The sequence below is a fragment of the Myxine glutinosa genome, chromosome 9 (genome assembly GCF_964187855.1).
Source record: "Myxine glutinosa chromosome 9, kmMyxGlut1.1, whole genome shotgun sequence".
Classification (NCBI taxonomy): domain Eukaryota; kingdom Metazoa; phylum Chordata; class Myxini; order Myxiniformes; family Myxinidae; genus Myxine; species Myxine glutinosa.
In genome coordinates this window covers 108,118,862-108,143,848 of record NC_136269.1, presented here as the reverse complement: position 1 = coordinate 108,143,848, position 24,987 = coordinate 108,118,862, and the positions used below count along the sequence as shown (strand labels likewise).

Here is a 24,987-nt window from a genome sequence, read left to right as displayed (position 1 = left end):
GAGAGGAGAGGGCGGGGAGGAGAGGAGAGGGCGGGGAGGAGAGGAGAGGACGGGGAGGAGAGGAGAGGACGGGGAGGAGAGGGGAGGAGAGGGCGGGGAGGAGAGGAGAAGAGGAGAGGAGAGGAGAGGAGAGAGGCGAGTAGGGGAGGAGAGGAGAGCAGAGGGGAGGACGGGGTGGAGAGGCGAGGGCGGGGGGGAGACGAGAGGGCGGGGAGGAGAGGAGAGGGCGGGGAGGGGACGAGAGAAGGGGTGGAGAGGAGAGGGCCATTGCTGGCAGAAGGAAGGAGGGGGCGATTGCTGGCAGAAGGAAGGAGGAGGCGATTGCTGGCAGAAGGAAGGAGGGGGCGATTGCTGGCAGAAGGAAGGAGGGGCGATTGCTGGCAGAAGGAAGGAGGGGCGATTGCTGGCAGAAGGAAGGAGGGGGCGACAAGGGGGCTTCCAGAAGGAAGGAGGGGCGATTGCTGGCAGAAGGAAGGAGGAGGCAATTGCTGGCAGAAGGAAGGAGGGGCGATTGCTGGCAGAAGGAAGGAGGGAGCGATTGCTGGCAGAAGGAAGGAGGGGGCGATTGCTGGCAGAAGGAAGGAGGGGGCGATTGCTGGCAGAAGGAAGGAGGGAGCGATTGCTGGCAGAAGGAAGGAGGGGAGATTGCTGGCAGAAGGAAGGAGGGGGCGATTGCTGGCAGAAGGAAGGAGCGGGCGATTGCTGGCAGAAGGAAGGAGCGGGCGATTGCTGGCAGAAGGAAGGAGCGGGCGATTGCTGGCAGAAGGAAGGAGCGGGCGATTGCTGGCAGAAGGAAGGAGCGGGCGATTGCTGGCAGAAGGAAGGAGCGGGCGATTGCTGGCAGAAGGAAGGAGGGGGCGATTGCTGGCAGAAGGAAGGAGGGGGCGATTGCTGGCAGAAGGAAGGAGGGGGCGATTGCTGTAAGAAGTAAGGAGGGGCGAACACTCTGCGGAGGAGGTCATGTCATCCTTCCTTCTGAAGGAGAGGAGTCCTGAAGGAGAAGACACCGAGTCCTCCCCTCTGCTCTCCTCTCCTCCCCTCCCCGATGTCGTCCATCCTTGGCAAAACGGAACTCTTATCCACCTACGAGGCCTTCATCTGTAACTTGATGGAGTATTTCATTGTTCTCCCTTGTGGCGTCACACCTTGCTCAGTTTGATGGCGTAAAATGAAGCCTACGTCACTGGAATCTCCCCATGATTAAGCTGAGTTTCTGGGCCTATCACTTTCACATCACAAACAAGTCGGCAGTTTATGTGTTTTACAGCCTCCTTTATGGTCTTGCACCCTCTGCCCTTTCTGTGCTTTGTCTCCCTCACCACCTCCAGGTTTCGACATGGTGCACATGGGATGGTGGTTAAGGGGAAGGAAGAGGTACATGGTGATATACATTTTGTAACCTGCACATCACTTTTTGGGGGGGGGGGGGGGCGGGGGTATTCCAGGAACAAGCCAAATTTACACTCCCTCCCTCCCCCGAGGAGGCCTGGTGTTGGCTTAAGATCACAAGGTGCTGAGTTCAAGCCCCTGTCATGCCGATTAATTAACACCAGGTGGGGTTGACTCAGCCTGTCATCCTTCTGAGGTCGGCAAAATGAGTACCAGCTTACTGGGATGAATGAGCCATTCCAGGATCCTGCGTCGGCGTGGCGACCCGTCCAGGATTGTGCCCAATAGCCGAGAAACTGCTTCAGCAGGTGTTTGCACGTGTATTTCCTCAACACATGTGACACTCACTCAAAATAGACAATGGTTGCATTATAATTATACATCTTTACACCTCACGACTCGCCTCAAGACTCTTAAGGTTGAAGACACCGAGACCCAGGATCAGTACAACAAAAACCTTGTAAGGATGGGAAAGTTATCGTTTTGTTTGTGCAAAAGTGACGTGAGATTCAACTCGAGCTACTCTCCGTCTACATATTACAAGTACTGGGTCTGCGTGTATATGTCTGTTACTCCCATTGCAGACGGGTTGGCGGCCTCTATTCTACGACCTCCTTTTCGGTCTTGCACCCTCTGTCCTCGCTTGGCTCTGTCACTCCCAGATCTGTGCAGAGCGCACCCGGTCCTACAGTAAACTTATTTTGGTTAAAACTCCCAAAATTTAGAATCGCTGCTCATCGAGACATTCCCTCTAATTCCACCCCTCCCTCCCCTGCCTGTGGAACCAACTTCCACATTCTCTTCAATCTAGCTCTTCACCACCATCTCAGATCATTCCCCATCCAAAATAATTCTCTAACACCATTAACCCCACCTCTTCTTCGTTGGCCCTCATTCTTCCCTAAAGCTAAATCCATTATTTCTCAAAGTCTCCTCTATGTTGTTCATCTCTGCTGTTAGTTTCCCCACATCTTTCAACTGTCCCTTTTGTTCCCCTTTTTCGTCTGACCGCGCCCACCAGCCCAATGTTCGTGGGTCGCAGTGTACACCAGTTAATTATATATTTTTTTAAATTTAAAAAAAAAAAATTTTTTTTTTTTTTTTTTTTAAACATCTTTTGTGTCCATCTTGCTTTCCTCACCAGTCATGGGTTTTCACCTCTGCAACTACAAGATTCCATGAATACTGAATTCAAAGGCTAAAATCCATCCCTCTGCCAACCCTGCTTTCCATGATCCATTGTGACGTCACTACAAAAACATTCTTATCCCACATTTGGCCGAAGTAATTGTCTTGGACACCTCAGGTTGAGACGCACTGGATTTATCCGTTCCATGCTCCTGCTCTTCCATGAGCCTCGACAATGTACCCAAAAAGGGGGTAATGGGGCTAGGATTGAGACTATATATATATATATATATATATATATATATATATATATATATATATATATATATATATATATAGGATTGGAATAAAGGGAAATGCCGTTGTGGGAAAGTAGAGCGAACACGAGTCGATCAACATCGCATACTCTGGTAGTTTCGATTCGTATCGGAATAATCTTCACGCAAACATCAAATCGGGATAAAACAATAAAGCAAACTCGGGTCGAGGTCCGACAGCATTCTGACGTCATCCCGCTCCGGAGATCTTCTACGTCGCCTTTCATCGCAAGAACAGAACACAAAAGAAAATTCCAAGATCACAGATCTGGGGGAAATCAAGATCCAAGACACGAGGGAGGGACAGAAATTGAAGAAAAATCGCCGACTCATTGCGCCGGGGAAGTGGATGGGGTCGGGGTGGAGGAGGAAGAGGGGCAGGGGGCGGGTGAGGGCCCGACGACGAATAACGGGACCAAGCAGCCCGGAGCGCACTTCCATGCCCTGAGGGCACCATCAACACCACGACCACGACCACCACCATCAATCACCTTTCGTTTCTTACACACGGAGCCCATTCCTACTCCCATTGCCAGTCGAGCCATTCCTTATTAATCACCTTCCACCATTCTCTCATTCTCCTCCCTCATTACTCTTTTTCTCTTCCCATTCCCCTTCCAAGATCCACCTTTTCTCCTCACGATTCTCGCACTCATCCCCGTTTCGAGGCCATTAACCGCCACGGCTCTCACAGACCCTTCGTCGTCTGAAGGCATGGGCGAGGCCCGCTAACGGTACCTCACCGAAATGCTCTTGAAATCTCCGCCAGCTTTGCTCGCCCACACGCAGCGCGTTTTGAGACCGTAGATAACGGCATCATTGACCGTGCCGTCCGCGACCAGAGACGAAATATACGCGTCCCAAGACATGCCGACAGCTCCAACGGACCGAACTGGGCCCTCGTTGTCTCTCTCCTGGACACACGTAAACCACGCTGCCCGCAAATCCACCAATTCCAACAACCCCCACCGTCGCAGCGTCGCTACATCTCCCGTTTAAGCGAAGGTTTATATACCGCGGGCGTGGCCACAGATCCAATGGCTTCCGCCGATTGGTCGGTGCTACGAATCTCGCCGCCGATTTATGTAAATTAGGGGTGGAGCTACTTTGATTGACGTACGCTTCTTGAACCTCTGAGCACGACCGGAAACGCAAACGCCGCGTCATGGACGGTCAGTTGTCCATATACCAATTGGCGTGAGGGCAACGTCGCGGCATCTTCGGTACTACGGGTTTACGTGTGCCAGCTCCGAAGGAAAATAAATATAGCGACCATCGATTGCGTCACGTCCAGACGGCGTGACGTCATTGCCGATGTGAATATCCACGTTCGGCGCTCGAAGCGAATAACATGGAGGATCCAGCTCATTGACGCAGACCTGAGGTAAACGCGCTATGGGCGCGCAAATCTAGAAATAAATAAATAATTAAAACACGACGATTGCAGCTCAATAAACGATGAAGAAGAGAACGTTGATTCGTTGCCTTCATTGAGAGAGGAGAGGCGCACGTATCGGTATGTATGTGAAATGTGAATGTATATATAATATACAGCTGAATGTTTATTTTATTTCGGTAACGCGCAAAATTTACCTCAGATTATTTTTCACGGTCGACTCGATCGAGTTATACTTATAATTTATATAATAAAGGGAATTATCGATATGTCTTAATCATGATTACAAGATACCAGCAAAAGGGCTACTAGTACCCGACTGCAAAGCCACAATGCGCCGGCGAAGCCAAAGCCTCTTGCCACTATTTTACCCATCATTATGGCATAAGTAAGTTAGGTAGTTGGGAGTAGGTAGGTGTAGTAGGTACTGTAGGGCAAAGGGGGGCATTAGGCTCCACTACATTGTAAATCTTGAAGGTAAATATAATGCATTTACAATGTAGTAGAGTCTAATGCCCCCTGGAGCTTAATGCCCCCTGGAGCTTAATGCCCCCCTTTGCCCGACCTGGTCAGACTTTTTTTTTTCTTTTTTTTTTGTGTACAGAGTCGAGGCTCGTGAAAGAGCTAACATTTATCAAACAAACAAATCAAACAAACAAGCAAGCAAACAAAGTATATAAAAAGGGGAGCGGTCGACAAGATGGGGAGAGAAGGGGAGGAAGCACACAAACACAACATTTGAGAGCAGGGACATCGGGAGATGTGTGGGAGGGAGAGGGCCTGGGGGGGGGGGGGGCAGGATAGGTATAAAACGCAAGGACACCAAGGACTTCCAGGAAAGAAGACAAGTCACCTCAAAAAAGTGGATTTGGGGTGAAATTAGCGGGGGTAGAAAAGATGAAGGTTTTGGATTGGGGAAGATAAGAGATGGTGGTGAACAGCCGTTTTAAAGACCTGGAGGGTGGAGTGGGATTGAAGAGAGTGAGGGAGTTTGTTCCAGAGGCGGGAGAAAAGAGGAATGAAGGAGTGAAGGTGAGCAGAGTCTTGATTTTGGCAGTTTAACCATAAGAGGGTTGCAGGCAGATCCTGTGCGACCTGTAGGAATATTTTGGGGACAGAGCCCAGAGAGAGCTGGGGGAGCAAGGCCAGAGAGGAGTCGGTAGAAGATGGAAAGACCACCAACCTGCCTGCGGTGAGTAAGTGAAAGGCCCTCGGAGATAGCGTCATCGCGGGAGATTCCAATGATTCTGAACGCTTTGGTTTAAACAGCGTGAAGACGAGCTCGGTGTGAGGCAGGAGCACCAGCCCAGAGGGGAGAGCAGTACTCCATTGAGCTGCGGATGAAAGCCTTGTATGTGGTGAGGAGCTCAGGTGTGCCAAGGAAGGACTTCGCACGACGGAGGATGCCCAGTCGGCGACTGGCTTTGGAGGCCAGCTTGGAAATGTGGTTTTCCCAGGAAAGATCATGGCAGATAGTGAGACCCAAAAGCTTGAGTGACAGAACTTCTTGGAGAGGATTATTCAGAAAGTAGATGGGAGGGTTGTCCAGTCGGTCTTTTCGGAGAGACATCGTAAGAGTGTGAGATTTGTCAGGATTGAAAGACATGTTCCACTTGTTTGCCCAGTCTGTGATTTTGTCCAGGTCTGCAGAGAGTGAGGAGGCTGCAGACTGCCGATCTGAGGGATGAGGAATGGAGCGGCAGAGAGTGGAGTCATCAGCAAAGAGATAGAGAGGATTTTCAAGAGAGTCAGAGAGATCATTGATGAAGACCAGAAAAAGCACAGGGCCCAGAACACTACCTTGTGGAACTCCAGCCTGAACAGGAAGAGGAGATGAGAGAAACCCATTCAGGGCCACACGTTGACTACGACGAGAGAGGAAGTCCGCCAGCCATGCGTGGAGATTTCCATGGATACCAAAGGAGGAGAGTTTGGTGAGCAGAGCGGGGTGCCAGACCATATCGAAGGCACGTGATATGTAAAAAAGAGAAGAGTTTCAAAAATTTTCAATGTGTTATGCATACTTCCGCATCCGCAAGATGGCGGCCTCGATGGAGCGATTTGGTGCGTCAAACCTTCGAAAATCTCAAAGGATCCTGCAAAATCTGGCTTTTCAACATAAGATTGTGAATCAAAAAAAGACGGGTGAAACAAACTCCTATTGAACTTTTTCGCAATTGTTTATGCATACTTCCACATCCGCAAGATGGCGGCCTCCATGGAGCGATTTGGTGTGTCAAAGCTTCGAAATTCTCAAAGGATCCTGCAAATCTGGCTTTTCAACATAAGATTGTGAATCAAAAAAAGACGGGTGAAACAAACTCCCCTTGAACTTTTTCGCAATTGTTTATGCATACTTCCGCATCTGCAAGATGGCGGCCTCCATTGAGCGATTTGGTGCGTCAAAGCTTCGAAATTCTCAAAGGATCCATCAACATCTGGCTTTTCAACATAATACGTACGCGTTCATTCACAACACCGGCTTCCCCGGCTACTAGTACTATGAATTTAAATTATTTCATGGAGTTAAAAGGTTATTTGTGTCGCACTAAAAAAAAATCTGGCCTTTTCAATTTCAGACAAATTTGTCATCCTATTTGCCAAAAATTGGTATGTTGGTCACTTTGGACAGAATTTGCGGCCTCTGAGGCTACAGCCATATATAATCCATGATACTTCTCGCACAAAGTTGTATCTGTACCCCGAGTATGGAGATGGTAGCTTTAAAGATGTAGCCGCATGTGTAGTGCATAAGGAACAGAATTAGAGAGCAAAAGTATTCGGCGTTACTAGGCAACGCAGAGTCGCTTTGTAACAGGAATATTAAGAGAGGAGAGGGGGGATGGGGAGAGAAGGGGGAGGCCAAGGAAGGGGAGAGGTGAGGGTAAGAGGTAGTGGGGGAGGTGGAGGAGAGGAGAAGGGGAGGGAGAAGGAAGGGGAATGGGGGGAAGGGGCAGGGTGGGGGGGAGGGGAGGGAAGGAGGGGAGAGAAGGATGGAGGGGAATAGGAAGGAGGGGAAAGTTTTTATCTATTTACAGTATGTGGAAGTGACCGGTCATAATGAAAGCAGATCGCACAAAAAAGGGGACAGTAAAATAGTGTGATTTTTTAGCAGGCACGCCACCGCACAATACTACGGGCTCAGACTCCTGCAGGTGGTTGGTGGGGGGGGGGGGGGGCAGGGGTGTTCCATCATTACAATTCTCTGTTCCAGTGTGTCTGTCTGTCCAGCATCTGTTCATGGATGTGGCTTCCCCCATTGCGGGAGTGGCTACACCCATTCTGGGAGGAGTTTAAAGAAGGAGTGAGAGGGAGAGCAGAATGAGAATAGACAGAAGTGAGGAGGGAGAGAAGGGTGATGGGTAGAGAGGAGTGAGGAGGGAGAGTAGAGTGAGTTGGGAAAGGAGGGAGAGGAGAGTGAGGAGGGAGAGGAGAGTGAGTTGGGAGAGGAGACTGAGTTGGGAGAGGAGACTGAGTTGGGAGAGGAGAGTGAGTTGGGAGAGGAGAGTGAGGAGGGAGAGGAGGGAGAGGAGAGTGAGGAGGGAGAGGAGAGTGAGGAGGGAGAGGAGAGTGAAGAGGGAGAGGAGAGTGAGGAGGGAGAGGGGAGTGAGGAGACAGAGGAATGAGGGAAGAGGAAGGAGTGAGGGTGGAGAGAAGTGAGGAGAAGGAGAGGAGTGAGGGGGAAGGAGAGGAGAGTGAGGAGGGAGAGGAGAGTGAAGGGTGGAGAGGAGAGTGAAGGGTGGAGAGGAGTGTGAGGTGGAGACAGTAAAAAAAAACAATAAAAAAAACACCTTTAGAGGCCATTTTTCCCCGCAAGCGGGGGTTGGCCTTTTTCGGGAACTGTGGTTGTTGTTGTTTTTCGGTCCCCTTTTTGAAGCAATGTTTTACGGCCGGATGCCCTTCCTGACGCCAACCCTTTTTGCCGCCTTTAACGACAAGCAGGGAATTACCAGTGAACTGGTACTCACAACAGTGAACTCAAGACAGTAAAGACCATTAATTAGGTGGTTCCCAATTGGTGGTCCGAGGTTATTTATCGTGACCTTTGCCGGTCTGTAGTGATAAAAAGGTTAAGAACCACTGAGTTAGTCGAATAAATTCTCCATTTACTAAAAAAACGACGAGAAAACCATGAAGGTGTGTTTCAATCCACCTTCACCAAAGTAGCTGGCATATGTGAGTATCTGAAATGGTACACTCTGAAATGGCACGGACCTTAAGAAGCTTGTACTGGAGCTCCATGCTGTGCAACACCAGTCACCGCCATCTTGTTGTACTCTTTGTAGGGACAGGAAAAATGCTGTAGCTCATGTAACATATTGTCGTGCGTAGCCTCCGGTTGATACCAGAGGCTCGCGGATGGACCGAAAACGGCTTTAATTGAGGCGACGGCCAATACGGATTTTGCTATGGTCGCGTGGGAGGAAGAAGGAAAATGGGAGCTATGGTAAAAGCTTACCTGGAGCGCGCCGACCGTGGCTTCGATCCTACGGGGAATTAATGATCTCAAGCGAACACAGGTTTAACAGGGAATAAATAAATAAAAACCACCTTTAGAGGCCATTTTTCCCCGCAAGCGGGGGTTGGCCTTTTTCGGGCACCGTGGTTGTTGTTGTTTTTCGGTCCCCTTTTTGAAGCAATGTTTTACGGCCGGATGCCCTTCCTGACGCCAACCCTTTTTGCCGCCTTTAACGACAAACAGGGAATTAACTGGGAATGGAAATGGCCAGGAGTTGAGGAAATATTAGTTTCTAAATACTAAATCAGTTTAACAGGGAATGGAAAATAATATAAGGGTTTATTACAAATAAAGGCAAGGCCAGGAAAAGCACGTGCCGATAACAAAATGTACTAAATCCTAGATTGGGATCCCACACACCGACTTCGAATACAGACGAGGGAAAAGAATAACCAAAATAACACGTCCGTTATGTAATTGGAAATGTGGAGCTCGGTCTTATCTGGTCTTGTCGTCTTCAATCTCCGCTGCACACCAAGAGGCCCTTCGCTCCAGCACCACAGCACCGCGAAGGCCCGGCCCAGCGCCCACTCCAGGCTCCTTGTGCCCCCCCCCCCCCCCCCACGAGGTCCATGCACCGAAGGTCCAACGCAGGGTTACACGAAGAAAGCGAACTCCACTCGGGCTCGGACTCAACTCAACCCGGGATCGGACTCAACTCGGGGTCGGACTCAACTCGGGTTGCCGGCCGGGCCTAAAGCTGCTGAAGCTGTAACTCTCCACTCGACCAGGGACAGGACTGCGAACTGCGCTTAGTGTTCGCGCTGCTACTCACAAGCCAACTCACAAGCCAACTCAACCAGGGCCAAGACTGCGAGCCAACTCAACGAGGGACAGGACTCTACTCAACTCGGGATCGCACCGGGGCTGCCAGGGCCAGTAATCTGCGCGCAGAGTTCAGCACGCTCTTTTTTTAACCTCTGGCGGTGACGTCAGCCTCGGCGCGGCACCCAACCAGAGCCTCGCAGCCTCCCGCCGTTTGCCGACCCTCCTCCGCGTTGATTCGCGCCTTCCGCGTTAACCAATCACAGTCCTCCTGGGCGTGGTTATAGCTCGTGTGTGTAGCGTGGGCATAGCACGTGCGTGTAGCGTGATCATAGCTCGTAGGTGCAGCTGGCCGCGGTCCATGCGGTGGCGCCCTGAGCCTCCCCCCCCCCCCCCCCTTGCCTGTTCGTCTTCCAAAGTCATGTCAGGGAAGGGAATCATTTAGTGTTGCAATAAAGAGCCTAACTAAGTGTCTAAATGAGTGCATTGCCATACGGGACAAAGGTTTGGCTACTAGGTGTGACACACAGGGGCGTTAATCTCTAATCCCAACTCTACTTAGCACTCAAACATCCTGGTATGTTCACAGGTATACTCTTAACCAACAAAATGCCTACACATGAAACTTATTACAGGGCAGATTCCTTACTGCGACAGACGAAGCACGTTACCTATTCAGATCTATCTGGCTCTAGATATTGCTACCTCACCCGACATAACAATAGTGTGCTTTACGGTAATTGGGCAGATGTCCCTGATTGGGAGCAAGGTTGGCCTTCTGGGAAGGAGCGGGGTGAGCGGGAGATCGGGCACGATGGCGGCTGGCTTGTAGCTCGAGCAATGAACGGTGATTAAACATTTTACCTTTACTGGACTGGCCTTCGTGTGATAAACCTCACCTCATGCTTCTATTCGCCTTCACTTTCCGTGAACACTCCAGATTTGTGTTGGTACCATGTGACCTACCATGAAGCACAACACAAGGAAATGACGAGGCCCACAACTAAAGGTGTTGAGTTCATCTGGGCCATACGTCAGTCAACTTCTCTTCCTCGTGGATCATACTAGTGGACTTTGTTTTCTTGTGGATACAGGAGCAGAGGCGAGCACTGTGTCACCGTCTGCCGCTAAATGGAAGGTGTTCTCCAACAGTGCTATTGCTACTGTTGGAGAACACCTTCTCCAGCTTGATTTGGGTTTATGTCGCTCATTTCCCTGGGTGTTTACTATTGTCGACACCAGACACTCTATCATATTTTGTGTCATTTCAATCTCCTTGTAGACGTAAACCATTGCCCACCAGGAGTTTGACTATATGTTACAACTTGGGATCATCACACCATCATCCAGCAGTTGGGCTTCACCGCTACACATGGTACCCAAAAAGACACCTGGGGATTGGCATTGTTGTGGGGATTACTTGTCCTTAAACAAGCGATTGTTCCAGACCAATACCCCATTCCACACATTCAGGATTTTACCGCTACACTTCATGGCGCTACAATCTTCTCCAAGGTCGACCTCATTCGTGCATACCATCAGATTCCCATGGATCTAGATAACATCCCGAAGACTGCAGTCGCCACGCCTTTCAGCCTGTTTGAATTAATTTGGATGCCAATTGGCCGATGCAATGCCACATAAACCTTTCAACGTTTTATCGATCAGGTGCTCTGGGGATTACACTTCTGCTACGTGTATACAGATGATATTCTAATTGCCATTGCAACCACAGAAGAACATCAGAAACACCTACGTCTCTTCTTCACCCATTTTCAGGACTTCAGTTGTCATCATCAATCCCACATCAATCCCACAAACCGCTATTCGGCTTTCCGCAGTCTACTTTGCTCAGCCACCATGTTAACCGCTCAGACATCCGTCCACTTGAGTGAAGGTACAGATTATTCGGGATTTCCCGTTACCTTTGTCAACCCAAACTGCGAGAGTTATTGTGCCTCGTCAACTTTTACCATCAATGTATTCCAAACGCAGCCACAACACTGCAGCTGCTGAACGAGTTACTCGCAACTGGTAAGTACCCTAAAGTGTTGCAGCCAACCAATGGTTGGAGCCAACCTTGTCAGCCTTCGACACCATCAAAGGTACACTGGCCAAAGTTGGCTCTCTTTCTTTTTTCGACAGATATTACTTCGGTTTCTGCTCGAGAACTTACTGCTTGTGTACTAGGGTGGTCCAAAAAAAACAAAGGAACAAATTTACTTTTTCCACAAGGTTATTTTTATTCCTTTATACATAAATGAAAAGCACACAATTTTCTTTTCACAAAAAACTATATTTCGGGGTTGCCCCATGTTGCACTCATAAATCAGAGGACCCATGTAGCATAAAACAATCATTCACTTGAAAAACTTTGACAGAGCTGCCTTTGATGGAGTGGGGAGCTTTTTTCTGTGATTTGCCACCACATAATGGCACGGAACTAAAATAACGAAAATAAAGGTGAGGTAAAATGCTAACTTGAGGTACCTTCACATGGACTCAAACACGCACACAGGGTAAAGTAAGAAAATAAAAGTACCTCTCCGGCACTTAGCTGGCCCAAAATGGATCCTTTGGAAGGTGGGCAGTTGTCAGCCTGAAGCCACCCACTCGGGTAGCTCAGAAAAAGGTGGTGAAACCGAACGCCGAGGGTGCCTGGGAGTGAGGCGAGTAGCGTAGACGGCCCTCTTTCTCTCCAGTCCCTCGAAATTTCCTCTCCTTTCTTGTTGATGCAACTCCTCCGTTTGGGAAGGACAGCGAGCCTTCAGCTCACCCGAAGAGCCCAGTAGTCAGAGCTCCCTCACGATTGCAACACAAAACGCTCTGCTCCAAGGACGCAAAAATGGTGAAACTTCTTGCTCGCACTCTCGCTCCCCCAGCACCAATTGTGAAGCTTCTTCTTTGCCCGCCTACGTCTTCTAGCCACGTTACTTGGCGAGGGGTGGGCAGGAGGGGAGGGAGGCGTGGCCTGCCTGTCACGTTCCCCGCCCATTGGTCCACCTTTGCTCCCCTTCTCCTATGCGGGCCTTTCCTGTATGTGGTATGTGTCCATGGAGCGTGAATACGAGCCAGCTGCTGTTTTGCTTGGCCGGCAGTTGTTTTAATTGTTTTAGGGATGGCTACAGAGGGTATCACGAACAGGGGAAATTATCCTTAATCCCTACTACTAATTAACACGGCATCACCCCCTGTATGATGCACATTTAAACATGACCTTAAGCTACATTTTCTCTACTTATTACATCAAAATGCTCCTACATGTCACACGGTCCATTCTATTCCTGTGCAATCCTACCTTTCCTCTGGTATTCTCTTACCTACCACCATAAACGTAACAATATCTAAACAACATGCAATTTTCTTCTTCTATAATAATAAAAAGCAGTGTATGTGTGTCAGTGTGTGTGTGTCCTCCATACCTCCAAAACCATGAAACTGAGCGGCTCCAAATTTTGCATGCATATTTATCGACCTCCAATGGAGTGCATGAATGGAAACTGGGTTTTTGGGTGTGTTGTGTTACGTGCTCCTCCCCAAACCCCGGTCACGGTGTACCTCCGAGCCCCGAAAGGAGTCACGGCAGAAAGATGTGTTATTCTGTGTGTCAATGACCAATGGTGAAACCACAGCAATTGTTACCAAAAAACAAGTATTGTATTAAGGTCACACAAGAATAACAGCACAAGAACAATATTAATCAATTGTACAACAAATATTATATTATTCCTATGATCAGTTTCTTACAATATAACTCACTGTGCTCCAAGTGAGCGAAAAGAACATTCCCAAAGTCTCTGTCCCGGCACCAAGCCAAAGTCGATCCACGCTCCGGTGATCGCAAGAAAAATGTCCTATCGAGACCAGAATCCAGTTCGGCTGACAGTCACGCTGCCAAAGAGGCGCAAAGGTGCCCTCAAAAGGCGACTGGGAAATCACACCTTCGGGTATGAACGTTCAACGGCTCCCAAACGGAGAACCACAAATTCCCAATCGAAATCCACGTTACACACGCAAACCAGGCTAACGGCTGGGTGCGGTGAAATGGCTGGAGCGAGGTGAAAAGGCTGGAGCGATGCGAAATGGCGGGAGCGAGGCAAAATGGCCGACGGGCCCATACTGGAGGCATACCTGCACTCCAACAACGATTCTCTTCGGAATCAACTGCAAAACCTGTCACGCAGGTTTATCTGTCACAGCGATCACAACTCTGTCGCAGGAATCCCTTTCCCAGGAAACCCAAAGTTCGCTCGTGACCCCCGTTCGCCAGCGTCTCCTCGAGACCTCAAAGCAGCTCGGCTTTTCTTCCCGACCTCACTTGCGCCGCTTTTTTCTTGCTCTTCTTCTTCTTCCGGGTCCTCCCGATCCGGTTTCCGGTTTCTTTTAAAACACTAATTTTTTACCTTTTGAAAACAGTTATCTCCATTTCACTAAAACGATAACAATAATAGTACATGGAACCAAAAATGCTTGCAGAGGATGAAAACCACAACGGCGGAAGTGACGAATCCGTAACACTCTCCACCCTCAAGAAAGAAAGTTTGAACATAGTGAAAACTTTCTTTGCATGCAAAAACCCTTTTTAACAAACAAGTAAAACTCACCCCCAAATGATCAATTCGCGTGAGCAACAATAATTAATATTCCCCAGAAGAAAGCAACGAAACTTCCAAACAACCGACAGGAATTTCCAAAGTTAGTTCACTCTGGATAAAGCATCAGCAACGACATTGTCCCTGCCCTTTACATGCTCAATTTCCAAGTTGAACTCCTGCAAAGCCAAACTCCATCTCATCAACCTCTGATTTTTATTTTTCATTTTTTGAATGAAGGTTAAGGGGTTGTGATCAGTGAAGAGTTTTAACTCTGGATTCTCTTGCACCCCACTACAGGTACGACAGGTGAGACAGGAACCATTTTTTTTCCACAGGCTTCCTCTCATAATATTTTTTCAGTCGGTTGACATGACACTGCTGCCTCTTTTTCCGTCAGTCGGGAGTTGTCACCACGTAATCTGTTTCATTAACCTTCCTTTCGATTGCATAGGGACCAAAATATCTAGCATGTAGTGGCTGACCTGGAACAGGAAGCCAATCTGTGCCTAACCGTTGACACATACTCTACCACTGTCGAATGCGACTCCTCCTGTAACCACTGTTCTTTCACTAATTTCAATGGCCCTCAAACTGCGTGTCCAAACACACGTTCAAAAGGACTGAATCCCAATGACTCCTGAACGGATTCCCTCGTAGCAAACAACAATAAGGGTATTCCTTCATCCCAATCCTTGTCACATTCAAAACAATACGTTCTGATCATATTCTTCAATGTCTGGTGAAACCTTTCCAAGGCCCTTTGGCTCTCGGGATGGTAAGTACTTGATCTTACTTGCTCCACTCCCAACAGGTGTACCACTTGCTGAAAAAGCGTTGACATGAAATTGGAACCGTGATCAGACTGGATGACCTTAGGTAGGCCAAACAAAGTGAAATATTTAATCAAGGCCTTCGCAATAACTGCCGCAGTAATTTTTCTAAGAGGCACTGCTTCTGGGAACCTCGTGGAAGCACACATGATGGTCAACAAATACTGATGTCCAGCCTTAGTTTTAGGTAAAGGGCCTACACAGTCAATAATGACTCGGCTGAATGGCTCTTCAAAACCTGGAATTGGTTTTAAAGGTGCGGATGGGACTTTCTGATTAGGTTTTCCCACCAGCTGGCAAGAATGGCAAGATTTACAGAACTCCACCACATCACGTCGCAATCCTGGCCAGAAAAAATGTACCAATATTCTGTCACATGTCTTGTTCACTCCAAGGTGCCCGGCCAAAGGTGTCTCATGTGCCAAACTCAATATCTCCTTCCGGTATGGCGGTGGCACCACAATTTGGTAATGAACTTTCCACTCATCGTTTGCTGGCACCTCCGGTGGTCTCCATTTTCTCATGAGTATTTCCCCTTTCATGAAGTAACCAACAGGTATCTTCATAGCCTCTTCCTCTGTAACGGCTTTATCAATCAAACTCCGGAGCTCCGAATCTCTGTGTTGTTCTTCAACAAGTCTCTTTCGGACCAGCACCGTTTGTTCAGCCTCGTTCCCAGATGTCTCCGACGGACACTCCATTTCCTCTTTTGGTCCAAATGCCACCTTTTCCTTCAGTTCCTTGATGTCACGCCCTTTCCTATGACCTCTTCCAGACTTTACCTCCAATATCTCTATGGAACCCAAATCCACATCGCCTTCCTTCTCCTTCTCTTCAGAGCACTTCCTACCCATAGCACGAGTCACGGCACAGGATGGAAAGATACCCGGAATCTCCTGCTCTAACTGTGCTGTGTTATTTTCCCTACTGGGCTTTTCAACCAACATCGGATTACCAGAAACTCGACCACCGGCCAAATCATTCCCGATAATAAAAGAGATTCCCTCTACAGGAAGAGTGGCTTGTAACCCCACAGTGACCGGTCGTGACACCAAATCAGACTTTAAATAGATGACATGAAGAGGAGCTTTTGACATAGCCACCAACCCCCTGTAAAAGAACACTAACCCCCGTTGCCGTCTTCTCCGACAATGGCAAAATGCCCTCAAGCATCAAAGATTGATGTGCTCCTGTGTACCTCAATACCCTAACAGGTCTGTGGTTAGTTAAGTCCCCATACAGTGACACAAACCCCTCGTAAATAAAAGGTTTGTAACCCTCTTGGACAAGGTCGTTCTGTGATGCCGTAACTGTGGCACGGGAACCTTCACAAGGCACTGTCCTCCAAGGACGATTTCTCGCATTGGCCAACGCATTCGGAGTTGCACTAGTTTGACTCCGCTCCTGATTTTTACTTTTCAGGGCATAACATTGGGACATCAAATGCCCAAGTTTCTTGCAAAAAGCACAAGTCGGCCCGGAGGAAAAACTCGTGGTCTGCCTCGGGCCCCCCGGAAGATAGGTATGTCTTGGAACTGCAGTCTTCTGATCCCTAAAAGTCGCGGTATCAGAGTTGTCCCCATAGTACTCTCCAGGCCGCCTCCATGAAAATTTGTTCTCCGAACCTGATTTGCCATAACTCCCCTGGCTCACTCAAGGCGGGAAGTTAGGTTTGTGGAACCCCATCCTGTGTGTCAAGGCATAGTCATCTGCCACAGTTGCCGCCTCATACAACTCCGGTACTTTTTTTTATCATCCAGATGTACTTTAATGTCCACGTGGACACACTGTTTGAATTCCTCCACCAAGATCAATTGTCGCAAAAGGTTGAAGTCTTTCCCAATCTCCTTCGAGTCACACCACCTATCAAACATAGTTTACTTCATTCTGGCAAACTCCACATGGGTCTCACTCTCCCTCTTCCTGGCATTCCTGAATTTTTGTCGGTAAGCTTCAGGGACCAATTCATCGGCTTTGAGAATGGCTTTCTTCACGATCTCATAATCTGCACATTGGTCAATCGGTAAAGCCGAAAATATATCTTGAGCTTTACCCACCGGAACACTTTGCACTAATATAGTCCAGGACCCCACAGGCCATTTTAACATTTGAGTCACCTTCTCAAAGTGTAAAAAAAAACTTGGCTACCTCCTTTTCATTGAAGGGTGGAACCAGCCTCACATGCCTACCAACATCCCAAGAGTTCTGACTAGTTGTCGAACTAGCCGGCATGGATACTACTTCTCTCCGTTCTCCCAGTAATTCCAGCTCCTTGAGTTTAACTTCCTTCTGATAATCCATGTCCTGTTCCTTTAACTCCCTTCCGGCTCTCCTTTCCTCTGCTCTTTCCTCTGCTCTTCTTTCCTCTACAGCTCTCCTTTCCTCTACAGCTCTCCTTTCCTCTGCTCTTCTTTCCTCGGCTTTCCATTCCAACTCTTTTAACCTTTCCTGGCTCTGCAGTTGCATCTCCATTTTCCGGAGCTCCACATTTCCTTTTTCCTCTGGTAACCAATCCAAGGCTACCTCTTCCCATGTTCCTTGTCCCACTAGAGATTCTACCACCAATGTCTGCATCTCTGCTTTCTTCATACTAACTTGGACCTCCAAGTTAAAAATATTTGGCCAACAATATGAGTTCCGATCTTTTTATCGCCTGGAACTGTGCCTCATTATGGGACGTCACAAACTTTTCTGCGTCAAACACCATGGTGACTATCAGTTAGCACCTGTTAACCTTCACACAAAAAAAATTCAAATTTTTTGAAAAATTTGGGAATGTTAGAAAATTCCAAATTTGGGAATTTTGGGAATGTTAGGGAATTCTATTCCGGACGAGCCCCCAATTTCTGTTACGTGCTCCTCCCCAAACCCCGGTCACGGTGTACCTCCGAGCCCCGAAAGGAGTCACGGCAGAAAGATGTGTTATTCTGTGTGTCAATGACCAATGGTGAAACCACACCAATTGTTACCAAAAAGCAAGTATTGTATTAAGGTCACACAAGAATAACAGCACAAGAACAATATTAATCAATTGTACAACAAATATTATATCATTCCTATGATGGTACCATCAGTTTCTTACAATATAACTCACTGTGCTCCAAGTGAGCGTAAACAACATTCCCAAAGTCTCTGTCCCGGCACCAAAGCAAAGTCGATCCACGCTCCGGTGATCGCAAGAAAAATGTCCTATCGAGACCAGAATCCAGTTCGGCTGACAGTCACGCTGCCAAAGAGGTGCAAAGGTGCCCTCAAAAGGCGACTGGGAAATCACACCTTCGGGTATGAATGTTCATCGGCTCCCAAACGGAGAACCACAAATTCCCAATCGAAATCCACGTTACACACGCAAACCAGGCTAACGGCTGGGTGCGGTGAAATGGCTGGAGCGAGGTGAAAAGGCTGGAGCGATGCGAAATGGCGGGAGCGAGGCAAAATGGCCGACGGGCCCATACTGAAGGCATACCTGCACTCCAACAACGATTCTCTTCGGAATCAACCGCAAAACCTGTCACGCAGGTTTATCTGTCACAGCGATCACAACTCTGTCGCAGGAATCCCTTTCCCAGGAAACCCAAAGTTCGCTCGTGACCCCCGTTCGCCAGCGTCTCCTCGAGACCTCAAAGCAGCTCGGCTTTTCTTCCCGACCTCACTTGCGCCGCTTTTTTCTTGCTCTTCTTCTTCTTCCGGGTCCTCCCGATCCGGTTTCCGGTTTCTTTTAAAACACTAATTTTTTACCTTTTGAAAACAGTTATCTCCATTTGACTTTAACGATAACAATAATAGTACATGGAACCAAAAATGCTTACAGTGGATGAAAACCACAACGACGGAAGTGACGAATCCGTAACAGTTGCAAGAACTTTTGAAGTTCATTTACGCTAAAATTTACACCAAAAGCAGAAACAGGCTTACCTTTGGTCAGCCTGCACTCAGCACGGGGTCTTAAATCCTCCATTTTGTCCACTCAACTCAAATATGTCTTGTCTCAGAACAGGTCGGATTTTGTACAATAAAGCTTGAAACTAGGTGTTTGGGTGTGCTAAAACATCCCTTTTGAAGATAATTTACACTAAAATTTACACAAACACTAGAAACAGGATTACCTTTGATCAGCCTGTGTTTAGCTCAGCAAAACAGCCTGTGTTTAGCTTAGTCTTAATTTTGTCATTTTGTCTGCTCAACTCAAATATGCCTCGTCAAAGACCAGGTCTGTTTCTGTACATCTATGAATGCTAATAATGCTGATATTCATACCTATGAATCAATGTATTCTTGTATACATTGCAATGCTTATAAACGCTAGTGGTCATGCCTTTATTTAATTTCCACACATGCTTTTCATCTAACATGCGATAAGCTTGATAATCTCTTCACCTGAATCTAATTTCAAATTTTTAACCCCAGAATTGACCTTAGCAACATTTCCGACTATCGGCTCTTCTGATCATTTGCTTGTTAAAGTGGACAACTCTCTGGCCATTCTCAAAGAGCCTCCTCGGTGTTGACTTTGCTGGAATTTCACTCAAGCCGACTGGCATGGTCTTCAAGCAGCCATAAACCTACTGGAGTGGTCTCCTATCTACTGTCTTTGACATCAGCGCATCCTGGGAATTCTTCCAAAGTAAATTGCTCTCTCTCATGCACAAATGTATCCCATCTCGTCTTCAGTTGTCATACCCTTCCTCCCGTCCATGGTACACTGAATCTTTGTGGTGAGGCAGTTGTGCAAAAACAACTTGCCGTCGCCTCATGGAGGGCAAATCCAACTGAAGGTAATCTCAGTTCCTTTCACAAAGCTCGGAACAAGTGTGTGTCTACCATCAGGAGAGCCAGGAAACTCTATCTCTCTACTCTCAAGACTGAACTCTCAAACCTGTCTCCCTCCTCCAAATCCTGTTGGCATCTGGTCAAATCTGTTTCTGGTGTTTGTTCCCTCTCAATCCCCTTCCTTACCTCAAATGGCTACACAGCTGACACTGCACGTGAAAAAGCTGAATACCTCAACTCTGTGTTTTTCCTCAAAATCTTGTGTCCCACACCCATCGCTCTCTGTACCCACCGTACCCAGTCGAACCCAGCTGCTCCTGGACTCTGTGTCCTTCTCTCCTGACAAGGTGGAGAAGTTTCTCTCAAACCTCGACTCTGATTATGCAACTGGACCAGACAGCATCAGCCCACAGGTCCTAAAATCCTGCTCTGCCGCTCTATCTCACCCTCTCTCTGTTCTCTTCACCCTCTCTTTTGATCAAGGACATCTGCCATCTGCTTGGAAGTCAGCCAACATTACTGCTTTACACAAAAAGGTGCAAAAGAGATGCTTACAACTACAGACCAATCAGCCTGCTCCCAATCATCAAATCATCAGCAAGGTCATGGAATCCATCATTGCGTCGGATATCAAATCCTTCCTCTTCTCCAATGGCTTGATTTCTGATCATCAATTCGGTTTCAAACCAGGTCACTCTACTCTGGGCATGCTGCTTCTGCTGTCTCAACAATGGATGGAGGTCCTCAATGCTGTAGAGTATAAAACTTCTACAGGTAGGCGAATCATCGCAAGCATTCCAATTGAAACCTGTACCTTGTCCTCTTAATTGATGAAATACATTATAATGACAATAAACTCTAATGTATTGTTAATGAGATAGAAATAGTTCAGTTATTTTATGAATCTTAACAATACGATGCTAAAGTTCACAATGATCTTGTAGAAAAGGATTAATTTATATTATGAACCCGACGTGACGTCTCTAAAAAAACAGATAACACTGCACTATAAGGGCCTGCCAGTCCCTGGGGGCATAACAAACTAAAGTTTAAAAAAAGTATGTGCTAATGTGATTTTAACTTTGCCAATTTGTGCTAATGTGATGCTAATTATGCCAGTCTGTGAAAACATGATGATAATTATGCAAATTTCTGCTAATTTGCTTCTAATTATGCTAATTAATTTGCTATTGTGATGCTAATTGTGCTATTTTGTGCTAATTTGATGCTACATTGTCCTATATTGATACGAATTATGCTAACTTGTGCTAATTTGAAGTTAATTGTGCTATATTGTGCTAATTACCCTCGATAGAGGAGAGGGTATTGCATTCGAGTCGTTTGTTTGTTTGTCTGTCTGTCTGTTTGTGCATCCGCACTGAATAAATATGATTTTCTCTGCAACTGTTGGTCCGATTGACAGGAAATTTTCACCATAGGTGCATCCTCACCTGTAGAATTTTTTTAATGAAAAGTATGACGTCATATGTCACGTGGTATGGGTGCCATCTTGGAAAAACTGAAAAACTTTGCACCTCTATATCACCGAAAGTGCTGCATAGAAAAAATTGAGACATGGCTCATTGTAAAGTACTCTCCATGGGGAATAACATGTGTTGATGATGATGTCATAGGTGCCTCCATTATGACGTCATAATTCGACAAGTACAGAACTTCATCCGATCAAGATGAAATTTGGTGAGCATCATCTAGGGATAAATTGGTGGAGAAAAAAAAATGATGATGTCATCGGTCATGTGGATAGTTTTGGTAGTCTCGGTCTGAATCTGGTTCAGAACATTCCAATTCCTCGGCAGTGTTGGGGATCTCTTCTGCCTCCAACAGCTCCAGCACCTGCTCCACACTGAGGCTCCGTTTATAACTTTAGACATTGTACAATACTAAAATAAAAATAAAATGTTATGAACCTGCATTCCCGAATTTCTAAAGTACACGTAAAGCAATGTACATGAGGAGAAAACACGTACAGTAAATCGCACGAGGAGAAAACACGTACAGTAATGTACACGAGGAGAAAACGCGTACAGTAAATCGCACGAGGAGAAAACACATAAGCTCAGAAATCACAAGATTAAAATGAAGCTTACCTTTGTTCAGAGGAATTGAAGTTCTATGAATTGAAGAGTCAAGGTGGCAAAACAACCAACGCAAAGTCAAGAAAAACTCACAAAGCACAAGATAACTGGGAGCTGCACTGACGAGAAGACGTCACAGATGACTCATGAACAGGATTCAGTGCGTGTTTACAGCATTCACTGGAACGAGTACTATTGTCATGCAAATGAGGGAGGCGAAAATAAAGCCGATAATGTACCTGGCCTTGGAGAGGCCCGTAGGGTGTGCAGTGTTATGAATTAAACTTTTTTCTCGACACCGAACGATTTTTTTTTTTTTTCCCAAACAACACAGGAATATGTGTCACCACTTTATAGGAGCTTCCAGGAAAAATCATGCCGATCAACGTTTTCATAATAAAGTTATTCCAAAACAAAAAGCTGCAGGGCCTCCCGGGCCCATAGAGTGCATTGTCGGGTTAAGGATGTATATATACAGTGCATTCAGAAAGTATTCAGTTCTCTTCACTTTTTCACATTTTATGTTGCAGCTTTATGCTGAAATCGTTTAAGTTCATTTTTTCCCTCATCAATCTACACTCAATACCCCATAATGACAAAGAGAAAACAGGATTTTAGAAAGTTTTGCAAATTTATTAAAAAGAAAAAACTGAAATATCACATTGACATAAGTATTCAGACCCTTTGCTATGACACTTGAAATTTAGCTGAGGTGCCCCCCATTTCTCTTGATCATCTTTGAGATGTTTCTACACCTTGATTGGAGTCCACCTGTGGTAAATTCAATTGATTTGACATGATTTGGAAAGGCACACACCTGTGTAGGGGCACACACCACACACACCTGTAGGGTCTCACAGCAGACAATGCATATCAGAGCAAAAATCAAGCCATGAGGTCGAAGGAACTGCGTGCAGAGCTCAGAGACAGGATTGTGCCGAGGCACAGATCTGGGGAAGCCTACAAAAAAATTTATGCTGCATTGAAGGTTCCCAAGAGCACAGTGGCCTCCATAATTCTTAAAAGGAAGAAGTTTGGAACAACCAGGATTCTTCCTAGAGCTGGCCGCCCGGCCAAACTGAGAAATCGGGGGAGAAGGGCCTTGGTAAGAGAAGTGACCAAGAACCCGATAGTCACTCTGGCTGAGCGCCAGAGATCCTGTGTGGAGATGGGAGAAACTTCCAGAAGGACAACCATCACTGCAACACTCCACCGATCTGGGCTTTATGGCAGAGTGGCCAGACGGAAGCCTCTCCTCAGTGAAAGACACATGAAAGCCCACTTGGAGTTTGCAAAAAAGCACCTAAAGGACTCTCAGACTATGAGAAACAAGATTCTGTGGTCTGATGAAACCAAGATTGAACTGTTTGGCCTCAATTATAAACGTCATCTCTGGAGGAAACCAGGCACCGCTCATCACCTGCCCAATACCATCCCAACGGTGAAGCATGGTGGTGGCAGCATCATGCTGTGGGGGTGTTTTTCAGCATCAGGGACAGGGGGACTGGTCAAGGTTGAGGGAACAATGAAATGAGCAAAGTACAGAGATATCCTCAATGAAAACCTGAAACAGAGCGCTCAGGACCTCAGACTGGACCGAAGGTTCACCTTCCAACAGGACAATGACCCTAAGCACACAGCCAAGACAATGCAGGAGTGGCTTAGGGACAACTCTGTGAAGGTCCTTGAGTGGCCCAGCCAGAGCTCTGACTTGAACCCAATCGAACATCTCTAGAGAGACCTGAAAATGGCTGTCCACCGACGGTCCCCATCCAACCTGACAGAGCTTGAGAGGATCTGCAGAGAAGAATGGCAGAAAATCCCCAAATCCAGGTGTGCAAAGCTTGTCGCGTCATATCCAAGAAGACTCGAGGCTGCAATCACTGCCAAAGGTGCTTCAACTAAGTACTGAGTTAAGGGTCTGAATACTTATGTAAATGTGATATTTCAGTTTTTTCTTTTTAATAAATTTGCAAAACTTTCTAAAATCCTGTTTTCTCTTTGTCATTATGGGGTATTGAGTGTAGATTGATGAGGGAAAAAATGAATTTAAACGATTTCAGCAGAAGGCTGCAACATAACAAAATGTGAAAAAAGTGAAGGGGTCTGAATACTTTCTGAACGCACTGTATATATATATATATGTATATAATACATTTAAAGGTATTTAACAGAATAACTCAGACTCTGGTTGACTCAGGTATTGCTTTTGTGATGAAAAGACATACATATCTCTCATTTGCAGTCTTGTGTAAATACTCGTTGAGGATAACATTGTAAAGCTTTGTTGTATAAAGACAATGATCTTTTGGTTCAAACAACCCACTGGGAAGATAACGGTTTAATCAGTGATTCCTCGAACCCTGATCTACCCCTTCCCAATCCCTCATCAGAATCCCGCATCCCCCGATCTCCTGCTTCCTACCCACCCCACTGTGAGGACCTAATCAATTATTCTCCCTTTGTTCTAATTGATATAAACGAGGCAAAAACAGTGCGATCGAGGAAGAATACTCGTGTCGGCCCGGGGTCCTTGTGCTGAATGAGTTGTTTGTACCATGTATTGCTGTTGTAACAGAATGAGTATTTTTCTCAGTGTTATTAAATTTTATAAGTATTCAATGAGTGCACATGACTTGGTTTATGTACACCAAATTGTTCTTCAACAATGCCAAACAGGAAATCAGAGCTGTCTCCCTTGACATAATCACGTGCCTTTGATACGGTCTGGCACCCCGCTCTGCTCACCAAACTCTCCTCTCATGGTATATATGGAAATCGCCACGCATGGGTTGCAGACTTCCTTTCCGGTCATGGTCAACGTGTGGCCCTGAATCGAATTCTCTCATCTCACCTTCCTGCCTTCCTGTCCAGGCTGGAGTTCCTCTAGGCAGTGTTCTGGGCCCTGTGCATTTTTCTGGTCTTCATTAATGATCTTTTTCAACCCTTCCCCTCACACTGCCTGCCCCTCCCCTCTCACTGCCTGCCCCTCCCCTCTCACTGCCTCCCCCTCTCCTCTCTTCATGCTGCTTTCCCCTTCTCCTCTTCTTGATGCCTTCCCCTCCACCCTCCTCACACTGCCTTCCCCTCTCCGCCACCCTCCCTTCCCCTCCCCTCCACCTCTCTTCCCCCTTCTCTCTCTCCCTCCCCGACCTCTCTCTCCCTCTCCCTCTCTCTCTCCC

At 47.0% G+C, this 24,987-nt stretch overlaps 1 protein-coding gene across 1 annotated transcript in view; it reads right to left on the bottom strand.

The window, feature by feature from the left end:
• PFN2 (profilin 2) overlaps nucleotides 1-3,847 on the bottom strand; it is a 70,123-nt gene extending 66,276 nt beyond the window's left edge. The window contains exon 1 of the mRNA XM_068128584.2: nucleotides 3,578-3,847. Coding sequence (XP_067984685.1) covers nucleotides 3,578-3,703 — 126 coding nt within the window. The 5' untranslated portion in view covers nucleotides 3,704-3,847. The remainder of the gene's footprint in view (nucleotides 1-3,577) is intronic.
• Between the last annotated feature and the right edge of the window lie 21,140 nt (nucleotides 3,848-24,987).